This window comes from Scyliorhinus canicula, chromosome 10, assembly GCF_902713615.1.
Source record: "Scyliorhinus canicula chromosome 10, sScyCan1.1, whole genome shotgun sequence".
Classification (NCBI taxonomy): Eukaryota; Metazoa; Chordata; class Chondrichthyes; order Carcharhiniformes; family Scyliorhinidae; genus Scyliorhinus; species Scyliorhinus canicula.
The window spans coordinates 25,649,967-25,667,930 of NC_052155.1; the positions used below are offsets into that span (position 1 = coordinate 25,649,967).

A 17,964-nucleotide genomic window follows, 5' to 3' on the forward strand; every position below is an offset into this window, starting at 1 on the left:
GAAGGGCCTGTTCTGTGCTGTACTGTTCTATGTTCTATGTTCTTGCCTGCCAACAATGGAAGCTGCATGTGATCGACAGGCCGAAACTGCAGTCCTGCTACATCCAGAAGCGAATACTGACAGACAATTAAACAACAGGAGAAGGAGGCTCCACAAACACCCCCATCCCACTGTCATAATATACACACAGGTATATGATGGTGCACAGACAGGCAGTGATTGACACACAGGATGACCAGTGAACTCACAGAACACAGCAGCCAATCACCAGACAGGACACAACCACTATAAAGCCAGAGGGCACTAGTTTTCCCGTTCTTTTGGGATCCAGCCTCTGAGACAGTCAGAGCTCGTGAGCAGCAACTAGAACACACACCATGTGGTAGTAAGATAGTCTGGTCAGGTTAGCCTCAGGTCTCCAGTCAAGTCAGCATAGTGTCAACCCACAGTTAAAGTATGTATGATAGTTAAGAGTTCAATAAAATCGAGTTGCATTTCTTCAAGTGTTGGAAGCCTGTCTCTTGCACTGCTGCAGTAAACGCAGTCCTCGCAGACCCAGCCTACCCAACACATCACCCACAAATATCCCCACCCAGTACAAAATACAAGGCTGAAACATTTGCAACCATCTTCAGTGGTGCCCCCCCCATCTTGTGAAAGAATAAAATTAAAATGTATTTTTCATTTCTTCGAAGGATGTGGGCATCTCCAGCAAAGCCAGCATTTCATAGAATTTACAATGCTGAAGGAGGCCATTCGGCCCATTGATTTATTGTCCATCCCCAATTGCCCTTCAGAACGTGGTGGCGAGCCATGCAGTCCATGTGATGTAGGTACATCCACAGTGCTGTTAGGGAGGGAATTCCGGGATCTTGACCCAGCGACAGTGTATATTCCCAAAGTCAGGGCGGTGGGAACCTCCAGGTGGTGGTGTTCCCTGGTGTCTGCAGCCTCGGTCCTTCTGGGTGGTAGACGTAGTGGGTTTTGAAGTGAGGTGATGGATTGACATTTACATTACCGTGACTCTGTAATTTGATGTTAATGAGCCTGAATTGGGTATTTTGAATAATTAGCATAATTAATTAGCATACGGAGACAAATACGATGAGCCTGAGTCACGGGGGGGGGGGGGCCCGCAGGGCTGGAATGAACCAAGAGCGAGGTGCAGTCAACAAAGCATATATGTCGGAACGCCTGAAAAAATACCTGATAACGGATTTTAAAACGTACATATTAACTAATATTATTCATCACCCTTCATGTTCTGATAATCTTCCAGGAGAAGGCGAGGTGAATGCGAAGACATTAATTTATATTCATCTCCCCTATTCCGTGTGGAACAGTCCAGACCGGTTGATTCCAACTCCCGCACAAAAATAGGGGGGGGGGTGGGTGATGATGGTGTGCGTTAAAATATGTTGTTAGTCCGAGGGAGGTGATGAAAAGCGCTGGCTGATCAGTGTGTGTATTGTGTGTGTTTGTTGGTGTTGGGTTGGTTGGTGTGAGGGAGAGTTCCCCAGCTCCCCCCCCCCCCCCCCCAGCCGGCAGTGGGCGCGCTCTCCAAGATGGCCGAGCTGAAGCGGCGCGAGGGCCTGAGGTTCCCGGCGAGGCCCAGCCTCCCGGCGCCCAGCCCCGGGCCCGCCGCACTGCCCCTCTCCCGCGTCAAACTCATCATGAAGAGCTGCCCCGACGTCTCCAGCATCAACCAGGACGCGCTCTTCTTGACCGCCAAGGCCACGGTGAGCGGCGGGGGGAGGAAGGTGGATTGGCCAGGCTATGGTTTCCTCTTGACAGTCCCGGGATTTGGGGCTGGGGCGGGGGCACAGACCCGATGGGCTGAATGGTCTCCTTCTGCACTGTAGTGATTCTGTGGGAAGAACATTTGTAGGGGGGGGGGGGGACGTTTTGGAGGGGGTTGGGGATGGGTTGGGGGCAACGGATGAGGGGTCATGAGGGCGGAGGGGTTGGGGGAGTCATGAGGGCGGAGGGGTTGGGGGGGGTCATGAGGGCGGAGGGGTTGGGGGGGTCATGAGGGCGGAGGGGTTGGGGGGTCATGAGGGCGGAGGGGTTGGGGGGGTCATGAGGGCGGAGGGGTTGGGGGGGTCATGAGGGCGGAGGGGTTGGGGGGGTCATGAGGGCGGAGGGGTTGGGGGGGTCATGAGGGCGGAGGGGTTGGGGGGGTCATGAGGGCGGAGGGGTTGGGGGGGGTCATGAGGGCGGAGGGGTTGGGGGGGTCATGAGGGCGGAGGGGTTGGGGGGGTCATGAGGGCGGAGGGGTTGGGGGGGGTCATGAGGGCGGAGGGGTTGGGGGGGTCATGAGGGCGGAGGGGTTGGGGGGGTCATGAGGGCGGAGGGGTTGGGGGGGTCATGAGGGCGGAGGGGTTGGGGGGTCATGAGGGCGGAGGGGTTGGGGGGGGTCATGAGGGCGGAGGGGTTGGGGGGGTCATGAGGGCGGAGGGGTTGGGGGGGGTCATGAGGGCGGAGGGGTTGGGGGGGGTCATGAGGGCGGAGGGGTTGGGGGGGGTCATGAGGGCGGAGGGGTTGGGGGGGGGTCATGAGGGCGGAGGGGTTGGGGGGGGTCATGAGGGCGGAGGGGTTGGGGGAGTCATGAGGGCGGAGGGGTTGGGGGGGGTCATGAGGGCGGAGGGGTTGGGGGGTCATGAGGGCGGAGGGGTTGGGGGGGGTCATGAGGGCGGAGGGGTTGGGGGGGTCATGAGGGCGGAGGGGTTGGGGGGGTCATGAGGGCGGGGGGGTGGGGGGGGTCATGAGGGCAGGGGGGTGGGGGGGGTCATGAGGGCGGAGGGGTGGGGGGGTCATGAGGGCGGAGGGGTGGGGGGTCATGAGGGCGGAGGGGTGGGGGGGTCATGAGGGGTGGGGGGGGTCATGAGGGGGGGGTGGGGGGGGTCATGAGGGGGTGGGGGGGGGTCATGAGGGCGGAGGGGTGGGGGGGGTCATGAGGGCGGAGGGGTGGGGGGGGTCATGAGGGCGGAGGGGTGGGGGGGGTCATGAGGGCGGAGGGGTGGGGGGGTCATGAGGGCGGAGGGGTGGGGGGGTCATGAGGGCGGAGGGGTTGGGGGGGTCATGAGGGCGGAGGGGTTGGGGGGGGTCATGAGGGCGGAGGGGTTGGGGGGGGTCATGAGGGCGGAGGGGTTGGGGGGGGTCATGAGGGCGGAGGGGTTGGGGGGGTCATGAGGGGTTGGGGGGGTCATGAGTGCGGAGGGGTTGGGGGGGTCATGAGTGCGGAGGGGTTGGGGGGGTCATGAGGGCGGAGGGGTTGGGGGGGTCATGAGGGCGGAGGGGTTGGGGGGGGGTCATGAGGGCGGAGGGGTTGGGGGGGGTCATGAGGGCGGAGGGGTTGGGGGGGTCATGAGGGCGGAGGGGTTGGGGGGGTCATGAGGGCGGAGGGGTTGGGGGGGGGTCATGAGGGCGGAGGGGTTGGGGGGGTCATGAGGGCGGAGGGGTTGGGGGGGGTCATGAGGGCGGAGGGGTTTGGGGGGGTCATGAGGGCGGAGGGGTTGGGGGGGGTCATGAGGGCGGAGGGGTTGGGGGGGGTCATGAGGGCGGAGGGGTTGGGGGGGTCATGAGGGCGGAGGGGTTGGGGGGTCATGAGGGCGGAGGGGTTGGGGGGGTGATGAGGGGGGAGGGGTTGGGGGGTGATGAGGGCGGAGGGGTTGGGGGGTGATGAGGGCGGAGGGGTTGGGGGGGTGATGAGGGGTTGGGGGGTGATGAGGGCGGAGGGGTTGGGGGGGGTGATGAGGGCGGAGGGGTTGGGGGGGTGATGAGGGAGGAGGGGTTGGGGGGTGATGAGGGGTTGGGGGGTGATGAGGGCGGAGGGGTTGGGGGGGTGATGAGGGCGGAGGGGTTGGGGGGTGATGAGGGCGGAGGGGTTGGGGGTGATGAGGGCGGAGGGGTTGGGGGGTGATGAGGGGGGGAGGGGTTGGGGGGTGATGAGGGCGGAGGGGTTGGGGGGTGATGAGGGCGGAGGGGTTGGGGGGGTGATGAGGGGTTGGGGGTGATGAGGGCGGAGGGGTTGGGGGGGTGATGAGGGCGGAGGGGTTGGGGGGGTGATGAGGGAGGAGGGGTTGGGGGGTGATGAGGGTGGAGGGGTTGGGGGGTGATGAGGGCGGAGGGGTTGGGGGGGGTGATGAGGGCGGAGGGGTTGGGGGGGTGATGAGGGGTTGGGGGTGATGAGGGCGGAGGGGTTGGGGGGGGTGATGAGGGGTTGGGGGTGATGAGGGCGGAGGGGTTGGGGGGTGATGAGGGCGGAGGGGTTGGGGGTGATGAGGGCGGAGGGGTTGGGGGGTGATGAGGGCGGAGGGGTGATGGGGTTGGGGGGGTGATGAGGTCGCGGAGGGGTGATGAGGTCATGGAGGGGTTGGGGGGTGATGAGGGCGGAGGGGTGGGGGGTGATGAGGTCGCGGAGGGGTGATGAGGTCGGGAGGGTGATGAGGGCGGAGGGGTCGGGGGTGATGAGGGTGGGGTGGTGATGAGGGCGGAGGGGTGCGGGGTGATGAGGTCGCGGAGGGGTGATGAGGTCGGGAGGGTGATGAGGGGTCGGGGGTGATGAGGGCAGAGGGATGATGAGGGCGGGGGGGTCACGGGGATGATGAGGGCGGAGGGGTCACGGGGATGATGAGGGCGGAGGGGTGGGGGGAGATGATAAGGGCGGAGGGGTGGGGGGGATGATGAGGGCGGAGGGGTGATGAGGGCGGGGGGGTGGGGGGTGATGAGGGCGGAGGGGTGGGGGGGGTGATGAGGTCGCGGAGGGGTGATGAGGTCATGGAGGGGTGATGAGGTCGGGAGGGTGATGAGGGCGGAGGGGTCGGGGGGGTGATGAGGGCGGAGGGGTCGGGGGGTCATGAGGGCGGAGGGGTTGGGAGGGGTCATGAGGGCGGAGGGGTTGGGGGGGTCATGAGGGCGGAGGGGTTGGGGGGGTGATGAGGGCGGAGGGGTTAGGGGGTGATGAGGGCGGAGGGGTTGGGGGGTGATGAGGGGTTGGGGGGTGATGAGGGCGGAGGGGTTGGGGGTGATGAGGGCGGAGGGGTTGGGGGGTGGTGAGGGCGGAGGGGTTGGGGGTGATGAGGGCGGAGGGGTTGGGGGGTGATGAGGGCGGAGGGGTTGGGGGGGTGATGAGGGGTTGGGGGGTGATGAGGGCGGAGGGGTTGGGGGGGGTGATGAGGGCGGAGGGGTTGGGGGGGTGATGAGGGAGGAGGGGTTGGGGGGTGATGAGGGTGGAGGGGTTGGGGGGTGATGAGGGCGGAGGGGTTGGGGGGGTGATGAGGGCGGAGGGGTTGGGGGGGTGATGAGGGGTTGGGGGTGATGAGGGCGGAGGGGTTGGGGGTGATGAGGGCGGAGGGGTTGGGGGGTGATGAGGGCGGAGGGATTGGGGTGTTGATGAGGGCGGAGGGGTTGGGGGTGATGAGGGCGGAGGGGTTGGGGGGGTGATGAGGGCGGAGGGGTGATGAGGTCATGGAGGGGTTGGGGGGTGATGAGGGCGGAGGGGTGGGGGGTGATGAGGTCGGGAGGGTGATGAGGGCGGAGGGGTCGGGGGTGATGAGGGTGGGGGGGTGGTGGGGGGGGTGATGAGGGCGGAGGGGTGCGGGGTGATGAGGTCGCGGAGGGGTGATGAGGTCGGGAGGGTGATGAGGGGTCGGGGGTGATGAGGGTGGAGGGGTCGGGGGGATGATGGGGTCGGGGGGTGATGAGGGCAGAGGGGTGATGAGGGCGGAGGGATGATGAGGGCGGGGGGGGTCACGGGGATGATGAGGGCGGAGGGGTCACGGGGATGATGAGGGCGGAGGGGTGGGGGGAGATGATAAGGGCGGAGGGGTGGGGGGGATGATGAGGGCGGAGGGGTGATGAGGGCGGGGGGGTGGGGGGTGATGAGGGCGGAGGGGTGGGGGGGGTGATGAGGTCGCGGAGGGGTGATGAGGTCATGGAGGGGTGATGAGGTCGGGAGGGTGATGAGGGCGGAGGGGTCGGGGGGGTGATGAGGGCGGAGGGGTCGGGGGGTGATGAGGGCGGAGGGGTCGGGGGGGGTGATGAGGGGCGGAGGGGTCAGGGCGGGTGATGAGGGCGGAGGGGTCGGGGGAGGTGATGAGGGCGGAAGGGTAGGGGGGGTCATGAGGGCGGAGGGGTTGGGGGGGTCATGAGGGCGGAGGGGTTGGGGGGGGTCATGAGGGCGGAGGGGTTGGGGGGGTGTCATGAGGGCGGAGGGGTTGGGGGGGTCATGAGGGGTTGGGGGGGTCATGAGGACGGAGGGGTTGGGGGGGGTCATGAGGGCGGAGGGGTTGGGGGGGGTCATGAGGGCGGAGGGGTTGGGGGGGGTCATGAGGGCGGAGGGGTTGTGGGGGGTCATGAGGGCGGAGGGGTTTGGGGGGTCATGAGGGCGGAGGGGTTGGGGGGGGTCATGAGGGCGGAGGGGTTGGGGGGGGTCATGAGGGCGGAGGGGTTGGGGGGGTCATGAGGGCGGAGGGGTTGGGGGGGTCATGAGGGCGGAGGGGTTGGGGGGGTCATGAGGGCGGAGGGGTTGGGGGGTCATGAGGGCGGAGGGATTGGGGGGTCATGAGGGCGGAAGGGTTGGGGGGTCATGAGGGCGGAGGGGTTGGGGGGGGGTCATGAGGGCGGAGGGGTTGGGGGGGGTCATGAGGGCGGAGGGGTTGGGGGGGTGATGAGGGCGGAGGGGTTAGGGGGTGATGAGGGCGGAGGGGTTGGGGGGTGATGAGGGGTTGGGGGGTGATGAGGGCGGAGGGGTTGGGGTTGATGAGGGCGGAGGGGTTGGGGGGTGATGAGGACGGAGGGGTTGGGGGTGATGAGGGCGGAGGGGTTGGGGGGTGATGAGGGCGGAGGGGTTGGGGGGTGATGAGGGCGGAGGGGTTGGGGGGTGATGAGGGCGGAGGGGTTGGGGGGGGTGATGAGGGGTTGGGGGGTGATGAGGGCGGAGGGGTTGGGGGGGTGATGAGGGCGGAGGGGTTGGGGGGGGTGATGAGGGCGGAGGGGTTGGGGGGTGATGAGGGAGGAGGGGTTGGGGGGGTGATGAGGGCGGAGGGGTTGGGGGGTGATGAGGGCGGAGGGGTTGGGGGGGTGATGAGGGCGGAGGGGTTGGGGGGGTGATGAGGGGTTGGGGGGTGATGAGGGCGGAGGGGTTGGGGGGTGATGAGGGCGGAGGGGTTGGGGGGTGATGAGGGCGGAGGGGTTGGGGGGTGATGAGGGCGGAGGGGTTGGGGGGTGATGAGGGCGGAGGGGTTGGGGGGGTGATGAGGGCGGAGGGATTGGGGTGTTGATGAGGGCGGAGGGGTTGGGGGTGATGAGGGCGGAGGGGTTGGGGGGTGATGAGGGCGGAGGGGTTGGGGGGTGATGAGGGCGGAGGGGTTGGGGGGTGATGAGGGCGGAGGGGTTGGGGGGGTGATGAGGGCGGAGGGATTGGGGTGTTGATGAGGGCGGAGGGGTTGGGGGTGATGAGGGCGGAGGGGTTGGGGGGGTGATGAGGGCGGAGGGGTGATGGGGTTGGGGGGGTGATGAGGTCGCGGAGGGGTGATGAGGTCATGGAGGGGTTGGGGGGTGATGAGGGCGGAGGGGTGGGGGGTGATGAGGTCGCGGAGGGGTGATGAGGTCGCGGAGGGGTGATGAGGTCGGGAGGGTGATGAGGGCGGAGGGGTCGGGGTGATGAGGGTGGGGGGGGTGATGAGGGCGGAGGGGTGTGGGGTGATGAGGTCGCGGAGGGGTGATGAGGGGTCGGGGGTGATGAGGGCGGAGGGGTCGGGGGGATGATGGGGTCGGGGGGTGATGAGGGCAGAGGGGTGATGAGGGCGGAGGGATGATGAGGGCGGGGGGGTCACGGGGATGATGAGGGCGGAGGGGTCACGGGGATGATGAGGGCGGAGGGGTGGGGGGAGATGATAAGGGCGGAGGGGGTGATGAGGGTGGGGGGTGATGAGGGCGGAGGGGTGGGGGGGGTGATGAGGTCGCGGAGGGGTGATGAGGTCATGGAGGGGTGATGAGGTCGGGAGGGTGATGAGGGCGGAGGGGTCGGGGGGGGTGATGAGGGCGGAGGGGTCGGGGGAGGTGATGAGGGCGGAAGGGTAGGGGGGGTGATGAGGGCGGAGGGATTGGGGTGTTGATGAGGGCGGAGGGGTTGGGGGTGATGAGGGCGGAGGGGTTGGGGGGGTGATGAGGGCGGAGGGGTGATGGGGTTGGGGGGGTGATGAGGTCGCGGAGGGGTGATGAGGTCATGGAGGGGTTGGGGGGTGATGAGGGCGGAGGGGTGGGGGGTGATGAGGTCGCGGAGGGGTGATGAGGTCGGGAGGGTGATGAGGGCGGAGGGGTCGGGGGTGATGAGGGTGGGGGGGGTGATGAGGGCGGAGGGGTGCGGGGTGATGAGGTCGCGGAGGGGTGATGAGGGGTCGGGGGTGATGAGGGCGGAGGGGTCGGGGGGATGATGGGGTCGGGGGGTGATGAGGGCAGAGGGGTGATGAGGGCAGAGGGGTGATGAGGGCGGAGGGATGATGAGGGCGGGGGGGTCACGGGGATGATGAGGGCGGAGGGGTCACGGGGATGATGAGGGCGGAGGGGTGGGGGGAGATGATAAGGGCGGAGGGGTGATGAGGGTGGGGGGTGATGAGGGCGGAGGGGTGGGGGGGGTGATGAGGTCGCGGAGGGGTGATGAGGTCATGGAGGGGTGATGAGGTCGGGAGGGTGATGAGGGCGGAGGGGTCGGGGGGGTGATGAGGGCGGAGGGGTCGGGGGAGGTGATGAGGGCGGAAGGGTAGGGGGGGTGATGAGGGTGGGGGGGGTGATGATGAGGGCGGAGGGGTGGGGCGGTGATGATGAGGGTGGGGGGGGTGATGATGAGGGCGGAGGGGTGGGGGGGGTGATGATGACGGCGGAGGGGTGGGGGGGGTGATGATGAAGGGTGGGGGGGTGATGAGGGTGGGGGGGTGATGAGGGCAGATACACAGGAATGGGGGGGGAGAAACATGAAGGAGGGTCAGGCGGAGGAATGGTGGGAAAGTGGAGATAATTGAATGGGGACTTTGGGTGGGCAGGTGGCATGCAGGTAGAGAGGGGAGGAAGAATGATCAGGGAGAGACTGACGGGTGAGCAGAGTTGGATGTGGGGAGGGGCATGAGGGGTGAGCGAGGGGAGTGGGTGGGGAGGAAAATAGTGTTGAAACAGAAGGTCAGCCATGTTTGGATTGAATGGTCTCCTCCTGCACTGGAGTGATTCTGTGGGAAGAACATTTGTAGGGTGGGAACCTGAGGGGGGAGGACGTTTTGAGGTTTGATGGGGGGAGGACGTTTTGAGGTTTGAAGGGGAGAGGGGGTTGGGGTACGGGGGGGCAACGGATGAGGGCGGAGGGGCAAACCAGAGGGGCCCAGCGGCCTGCTCCCTGCGTTTATGTTTCTCATTTTGTTCCCATGTGTCTGCTACTTCTGTCCTGCTGGCAAGCACAGTAGCACAGTGGTTAGCACCATTGCTTCACAGCGACAGGGTCCCAGGTTCGATTCCCAGCTTGGGTCACTGTGCGGAGTCTGCACGTTCTCAGTATCTGCGTGGGTTTCCTCCCACAAGTCCCGAAAGACGTGCTGTTAGGTAATTTGGACATTCTGAATTCTCCCTCAGATGCCGGAGTGTGGCGACTAGGGGCTTTTCACAGTAACTTCATCGCAGTATTAATGTAAACCTATTTGTGACAATAATAAAGATTATTATTCTGAGCAATCATGAGATCCCAGCTCTTTTATCCTGTTGTTATATCTGGAAAACCATGGCTGTTTTCCTGAAATTGGAATTAAAACACATAAAGCAGCTTTGTTTTAAATTGAACAGGGCTGCATTGTTGTCACTTATCTCTCAAGCTTTGTAAGGTTTTTATTTGGATTCAAATTTTAAAAGATCCATTCCAAATCTACATAACTGTTTAAAAGCCCAAAATTGCCTGTTTCTGTTTGTAGGATTTTTTACATTGGGCATGCTGATTTGAATCTACCCATAAAGTTGGAAACTGGTCTGGCTATTTGCAAATTTCTACTCTTAATGGGATGAGTTGGTCACAAATGTTGGAGAATTGGTTCAAATGGCCTCTTTCTGCACTGTCGGGATTCTATTCTATGGAACTGCAACGTGCTGGCTTCTGTTTTCCAGCTGTCAAAATACAGGCACAAACTTTGATGCAGCTTGACTGTAAATGTCCTGATGTGTTCCACCAACAGGTGATTTTCCCGCCAGCAGTAAAACACGCAAAATCAATTCTGATATCAACAGGCTAGTTATTGAGGGTTTCTGTGTTTTCCTCACATAGTGTACTGAAAAGAATGTCAGTGTTGTATAGTACCCCGGTAGGAACATCTGTTGCATATAAACCATTTTTTGTGATTGCTTTCCAGGAATTATTTGTGCAGCATCTTGCCACGTGTGCGTACAAAAGCAGCTGTTCGGAAAAGAAGGAACTAACCTACAATGACCTGGCTGACTGCGTGGAGAACTCTGAAACATTCCAATTTCTGGCTGGTGTGTATAACCCACTAACTTTTATGTGAAAAAATTCACTGAGCTGCCGGGTTGTGGCAAACAGTGGATGACATCAATGTAGAAAACCTTATACCGGGGGTTCCTAAACTGGGTTCCGCAGAACAGGCTGATCTACACTATTTGAGTTTTGTGCTGTTTCCAGATCATCCAGTCAAAAGCTGGCCTCTGCAGAATCCAGATTCTGACGAAACGAGCTGGAAACAGCACAAAACTTACATTTCAAGATCGGGGTGAGTCCACGAAGGGGAGTAGTTCTGGTGGTCATATTACAAAAAGGCTCAAGGAGCAATAGGGATGGTCCAGTGAAGATGCAAGGGTGATGCCAGAAATGCATGGGTCTACGGATCAGGAAAGGATTGATAGCCTGGGTATCTTTTACAGTTGAAAAAAAAAAGTGACCATACGGCATAGGAACAGAAGTAGGCCACTCGGCCTATCGTGCCTTCTCCGGCCGTCAATGAGATCGTGGCTGAGCCTCAACTTCTCTTTCCCACCTTTTCCCTATAACCCTGGATTCCCTTGCTGATTGAAAATCTGTCCATCTCTGAGCGTACTGTGGTGGCGATTTGTTATGCAGGGCTGTATAAGTATAAGAAGTGTTAGGTGCAATAAGGGTCTCTTTTGATGGCTAACGGCTTTGCTGACGGGACAAATGGGAGGTCGAGAACGGCGAATGCCCGAGGGGGCGGGCTCGAGGAGGCTGAGGGCGCGAGCTGGAGGCTAGCCTAAAAAGGGTAATAGCTAGTCGGCAGGGCGAGGTGCGGGAAGCCCCCCGACCAGGCTGATTACATGGAATGTTGGAGGCAAAGGGCGCGAGCTGGAGGCTGGCCTAAAAAGGGTGATAGCTAGTCGGCAGGGCGAGGTGCAGGAAGCCCCCCGACCAGGCTGATTACATGGAATGTTAGAGGGTTGAATGGGCCGGTCAAGAGGGCTCACGTGTTTGCGCATTTGAGGGGGCTGAAGGCGGATGTGGCAATGCCACAAGAGACACACCTAAAGGTTATAGACAGACGAAATTGAAAAAGGGGTGGGTTGGCCAAGTACTCCACTCAGGGCTGGACTCAAAGACCAGGGGGGTAGTGATCTTGATCAACAAACGAGTGGCATTCGAGGCAGGGAGAATCATGTCAGACAAGGGAGGTAGGTACATAATGGTGAGTGGGAAGCTGGAGGGGGCGCGGGTGGTACTCGTGAACGTATATGCTCCGAATTGGGACGATGTGGAATTTGAGGCGGGTTTTAGGTAAGATCCCAGATTTAGAGTCACATAACTTGATCATGGGGGGAGATTTTAACAGAAGTCATTGATCCGGAATTGGACTGGTGAAAATCCAGGACAGGGAGGAGGAATTGAAGGGGTTTATGGAACAGATGGGGGGAGTAGACCCATGGAGGTTTGCACAGCCAAGGGCAAAGGAGTTTTCTTTTTTCTCGGATCTCTACAAGGTATGAAAATGAAAATGAAAATCGCTTATTGTCACGAGTAGGCTTCAATGAAGTTACTGTGAATAGCCCCTAGTCGCCACATTCCGGTGCCTGTCCGGGGAGGCTGGTACAGGAATCGAACCGTGCTGCTGGCCTGCTTTAAAAGCCAGCTATTTAGCCCAGGGAGCTAAACCAGCCCCTGCAAACCATGCGAGGTACTCTCGCATCGACTTTGTAGTTCTGAGCAGGGCGCTAATACCGGGGGTGGTGGATACTGAGTACTTGGCAATCGCAGTGTTGGATCATGCCCGACATTGGGTGGATCTACAGGTTAGTGTGGAGAGAGGGCAACGCCTGCTGTGGAGACTGGATGTGAGGTTGCTAGCGGACAAAGCAATCTGTGGGCGCGTTGACAAGTCCATCCAGAACTACCTGGAAACAAAAGGGATTTGTAAAAGAGCAGGCAACTCCAGGCCAATGTTCGAAGGCTTTTGAATGTTATTATGATGCCCTCAGAAGGAGAGGAGGTGGAGGTGGTGGTAGCGATGGATGTGGAGAAGGCTTTTGATCGGGTGGAGTGGAATTACCTGTGGGAGGCGAGGGGAAGGTTTTGGTTTGGTGAGAGCTTTATTGACTGGGTGCGGTTGCTCTATCAGGCACCAATAGCGAGTGTGCGTACAAACCGGCTGAGGTCGGGGTATTTTAAACTACACCGAGGGACGAGGCAAGGGAGCCCCCTCTCCCCGTTACTGTTTGCTCTAGCCATAGAGCTATTGGCCATGGCGTTAAGAGCCTCGAGGAACTGGAAAGGGCTCCTTTGGGGGGGGTGGAGCACTGGGTATCACTTTACGTGGATGACCTGCTCTTGTACATTTCAGACCCATTGGAGGGGATGGGGGAAGTAATGCGAATCCTGGGGGAATTTGGCAATTTTTCGGGGTATAAATTGAACATGGGGAAAAGCGAGATGTTCGCGATCCAGGCAAGAGGGCAGGAGAAACTGGGTGAGCTGCTGCTTAGAATGGTAAGAAAGAGCTTTCGGTATCTGGGAATCCAAGTGTCCCGGGAGTGGGAGGCACTGCACAAGTTGGTATCAGATATTTACCAGGAGCTTTAGGAGACGGAGGAAACTCCGCTGGAGGAGCTTAAGGACAAGTGGGAGGACGAGGCGGGTCTATGGGCGGATGCCCTAAGCAGGGTTAATACATCCTCCTCATGTGCCAGGCTTAGCTTGATACAATTTAAGGTCGTCCACCGGGCACACATGACAGTGGCTAGGATGAACAAGTTTTTTCGGGGTAGAGGACAGGTATGCGAGGTGTGCGGGAAGCCCAGCAAATCATGTCCGCATGTTTTGGGCATGCCCAAAGCTTAGAGGGTTTTGGCAGGGTTTCGCTAAGGCAATGTCCACGGTACTAAAAACAGCGATCTTTGGAGTGTCGGAAGAGCCATGAGTTCCGGGGGCGAAAGAGGCTGACGTCTTGGCCTTTGCCTCCCTGGTAGCCCGGAGACGGATCTTGTTAATGTGGAGGGACTCGAAGCCCCCGAGTGTAGAGACCTGGGTTAGTGACATAGCTGGGTTTCTCAGTCTCGAGAAGATAAAGTTCACCTGAAGAGGGTCAATGGTTGGGTTCACCCGGAGGTGGCAGCCGTTCGTCGACTTTCTCGGGGAAAATTAAAATGTCAGCAGATGCAGTATTCCAAGGGGTGGGGGGAGAAAGAGGGCCAGATTGTTGTTTTATGGTTGGGGTGTGTGAAGATTGGGAGGGGGTGGAAATGTTTATTATACCATGTTTTTGTTAATATTATAAATATTTTCAAATACCTTAATAAAAAAAGAAAATCTGTCCATCTCAGCCGTAAACATAATTAACGGCCCAGCCTTTATAGCGCTCTGCAATAAAGAATTCCACAAATTCACGACCCTCTTTATTCATCATTTCCTCATAAATGGACCCTCTGGTCCGAGACCCTCCTGCAAAAACATCCTCTCAGCATTGACGCTGTCGAGCCCCTGAGAATCCTATATGTCTTAAGAGCCCATGGTGTTAAGGGTAAGATACTGGCATGGATAGAGAATTGGCTGACTGGCAGAAGGCAGAGAGTGGGGATAAAGGGGTCTTTTTCAGGGTGGCAGCCGGTGACTAGTGGTGTGCCTCAGGGATCACAACTTTTCACAATATACATTAAAGAACTGGAAGCATGGCGGCACAGTGGTTAGCACTGCGGCCTCACAGCGCCAGGGACCTGGGTTCAATTCTGGCCTTGGGGCACTTGTGTGGAGTTTGCACATTCTCCCCATGTCTGCGTGGGTTTCCTCCTGGTGCTCCGGTTTCCTCCCACAGTGCAAAGATGTGCAGGTTAGGTGGATTGGCCATGCTAAATTTCCCTTCTGTGTTTAAAAGTTGGGCGGGTTCTGGGGATGGGGTGGGGGAGTGGGGTGATGCGGACTCGATGGGCCAAATGGCCTCTTTCTACACGGTAGGGATTCTATGATAAGAAGGAACTGCGGGCACTGTTGCTAAGTTTGCAGATGATACAAGGATATGTAGAAGGACATGTGGTGTTGAGGAAGCAGGGGGGGCTGCAGAAGGACTTGCCAGGCTAGGAGGGTGGGCAAAGAAGTGGCAGATGGAATACTATGTGGAAAGGTGTGAGGTTATGCACTTTGCTTGGAGAATGGAGGCATAGACTATTTTCTAAATGGGAAAAGGCTTAGGAAATCAGAAGCACAAAGGGACTTGGGAGTCCTCTTTTAGGATTCTTTTTAGGTTAACGTGCAGGTTCAGTCGGCAGTTAGGAAGGCAAATGCAACGTTAGCATTCATGTCGAAAGGGCTAGAATACAAGAGCAGGGATATACTTACGAGATTGTATAAGGCTCTGATCAGACCCCATTTGGAGTATTGGGAGCAGTTTTGGGCCCCGTATGTAAGGAAGGATGTGCTCGCCTTGGAAAGGGTCCAGAGGAGGTTCACAAGAATGATCCCTGGAATGAAGAACGTGTTGTATGAGGAATGGCTGAGGATTCTGGGTCTGTACTACGGTGTACTCGTTGGAGTTTAGAAGGATGAGGGGAGATCTTATTGATACCGAGAGGCCCGGATAGAGTAGACGTTGAGGATGTTTCCACTAGTAGGAAAAACTAGAACCCGAGGGCTGAACCTCGGACTGAAGGGAAGATCCTTTAAAACAAGAGCTGAGGAATTTCTTCAGCCAGAGAGTGGTGAACCTGTGGAGCTCTTTGCCGCAGGAGGCTGTGGAGGCCAATTTAGTGAGTGTCTTTAAGACAGAGAAAGATAGGTTCTTGATTAATAGTGGGATTGCAGTTATGGGGAGAAGGCAGGAGAATGGAGATGAGCACAGCCATGATTGAATGGTGGAGCGGACCGAATGGCCTAATTCTGCTCCTATGGCTTATGGTCTCAATAAGGTCTCCTCTGATTCTTCTAACCTCCAATGAGCACAGGCCCAATCTACCCAACCTTTCAAGAAAATCCCTTCGTACCTGGGATCAACCTTGTGAACCTTCTCCAGATTGCCTGCAACGCTAGTATATCTTTCCTTGGGTAAGGGGATCAAAACTGTTCACAGTATTCTTAACTAGTGCCTTGTATCTTTTTAGATTCCTGGCTTGGGTCACGTCTGTAAGGTTTGCACGTTCCTCCCATATCTGTATGGGTTTCCTCCAGGTGCTCCAGTTTCCCTCCCCCACAAGTCCTGAACAACATGCTTGTTAAGTGAATTGGTCATTCTGAATTCTGCCGTAGTGTGGCGATTAGAGGATTTTCACAGTAACTTCATTGCTGTGTTAATGTAAGCCTACTTGTGACATTAATAAAGATTATATTATAGTAGGATATGGAGTATAAAGGCCAACATTCCAGTTTCCTTCCCTGACCTTGCATGCCAGCTTTTTGTGATTTATGCACGAGGATCCCCAAATCCCTGTGCTGTAGCTTGAGAGATGACCAAATAGGTCTTGAAAATCCTGAGATTTCGTTAAGAGTGGATACAGAAAGGATGTTTCGTCTTGTGGGGAAAGAGCATAAGCAGAAGCCAACAATATAGGTTAGTCAAATAGGAAGTTCGGAAGAAATCTCTGCAATAGAACTGAGTTACCTGGTATTCTTGGGGTCAGTTACTCTAGCTTGAGAAAGGCAAATGGTTCATTTTCCTGGTTTGGGCCAGTTCATGTTGGTTTGAGGGCTGAAATATTTCACACTATTTTTGAACCAAGTAAAATGTTAGGCACAGCAACACAAAGGATTTGTGCCTCAAGTGGGAGCTGGTTGGGGGAAAAGTCCAATATACCTAATATACAGGCAAAGAGATCATTACCAGGTCATCTGGACTTTAGACTTTTGGTCTTAGGGCAACAGTTTTCAGGATGTGGATAATGCTGACAAGAGTGTACTTTTCTTGCCCATCCAGCATAGGTCTGGTGATTGTTTGTACAGCCAAGTAGATTGTTGTTCAAGAGTCAACCACCAAAGTCTGAGATCGGAGTCACATCTAGACCCATTTGGTTGGCAGTTTCTTGTAGGAAAATGATGAGTGAACCAGTGTGATTTTATTTAACAGTTCGGCAGTCTCGTGGCCACCTTGTCTTCATTGAAGTCAATGGAAAGAATAACCCACAGTTGTGAAATCGATCGCCACTGCATTGCTGCCAAAAACTCACATCAGTCTTAGTACTGATACCAAGTGACACAATTACTTCAGAACTTGAGTAATTTAAAGTACATCAGCTTTAACAATGCACTAATATTGTTACAGATATCTTGCCAAAGAAGATCTTGGCAAGCGAATACCTCAAGATGCTCGAGGAGGAGAAAGAAGGTGGTGGTGGTGGCGATGAGGAAGGTGATGACGAAAATGAGGAGGATGATGATGAGGAGGAGGATGAGGACGACGAAGAAGAAAACGAGTCCTAAAGGAAGTGTGAAAGTGCCTTTTCACTGTACCAGCATCTTGCCGACGATTGTCCAACGGCTGCAGTAGACAGCAAGAAGAAATCGCAAAGCTGAAGACTATTGCGTATTTGGGGATATGTCAGCACAAACCTACATATGCACAACTTCTAAATTCCACAATATAAACAACTGTGAAGAACTGAACAATGATCAAATAGGAAGTCTGGAGTTAGTGTTAACAGTTCCTTCAGTTCAATGATAGGAAACTGCTGTATTTTTTTTTTGAAAAGAGATCAGTTTTTTTTCCTTCCTGGTTGTGTTATTGGTAAATAACAGAACAAACTTGGTATAATATTGTGTATATATGTGAAATATACTTTTGTATGTTTGGAAAAATAAAGAGACAAAGTATGTTCCTAGATGGAGTTCATTTAATTACCATAAAAGTGGATTCTAGGAGGGTGCATTATTTAGTAGCAGAAATATGTTCAATATTGAAGATTAATTCAGTGTCTATACTCCCAGTGGAGAGCTATTGTTGCACAGCAAGATTTGTAAATATTTCTTCATTTGAAAGCAAACTCCAGGGTACATGTTCAGAAATCTCAAAGCCCTTCCCCGAAATGTAATTATATTATAATATAATTGGTGATTTTTTTTCTAAAAGTGAAATCTCTCAATATAAATATTGTAGTGTCGAGTTCAACCTTTTGTTGACAGTAGCTTTGTACTGCTTTGCTTTCACGTTGGCTATACTACATTTGCAACAGGGTAGATATCCCAAATTTAAGTTTTAAATGGTTTTTCACTGGACTGTTTCTGATACCCTGCTGGCTTTTTAATAACATAAAAATGCCAGATCTCTGTGGTGATGGATGTGGGAGTGGGGTGAAGCTAGCAGTTTAAGTAGTGTTATTTATTGGCAGAGCAGAGATCTTTTAAGAAGAGGTGGTGGCACATTGGTGCTGGGCTAGTAATCTGGAGAGCCAGGGTAATGCTCTGGGGACCCAGGTTTGAATCCAACAAATAAATCGGGCATTAAAAGTCTAATGATGACCATGAAACCATTGTCGTAAAAAAACCTGGTTCACAGA

The 17,964-nt window shown here is 56.8% G+C and overlaps 1 protein-coding gene across 1 annotated transcript; it reads left to right on the forward strand.

Moving 5' to 3' along the window:
- Positions 1-1,540: 1,540 nt before the first annotated feature.
- On the forward strand, positions 1,541-17,289 carry LOC119972285 (chromatin accessibility complex protein 1-like). The gene is made up of 3 exons (XM_038808733.1): positions 1,541-1,739; positions 10,386-10,509; positions 16,734-17,289. Exons 1-3 carry the CDS (start codon positions 1,566-1,568, stop codon positions 16,889-16,891), a joined length of 456 nt encoding a protein of 151 aa, XP_038664661.1. The 5' UTR covers positions 1,541-1,565; the 3' UTR covers positions 16,892-17,289.
- The last annotated feature ends 675 nt before the right edge of the window (positions 17,290-17,964 follow it).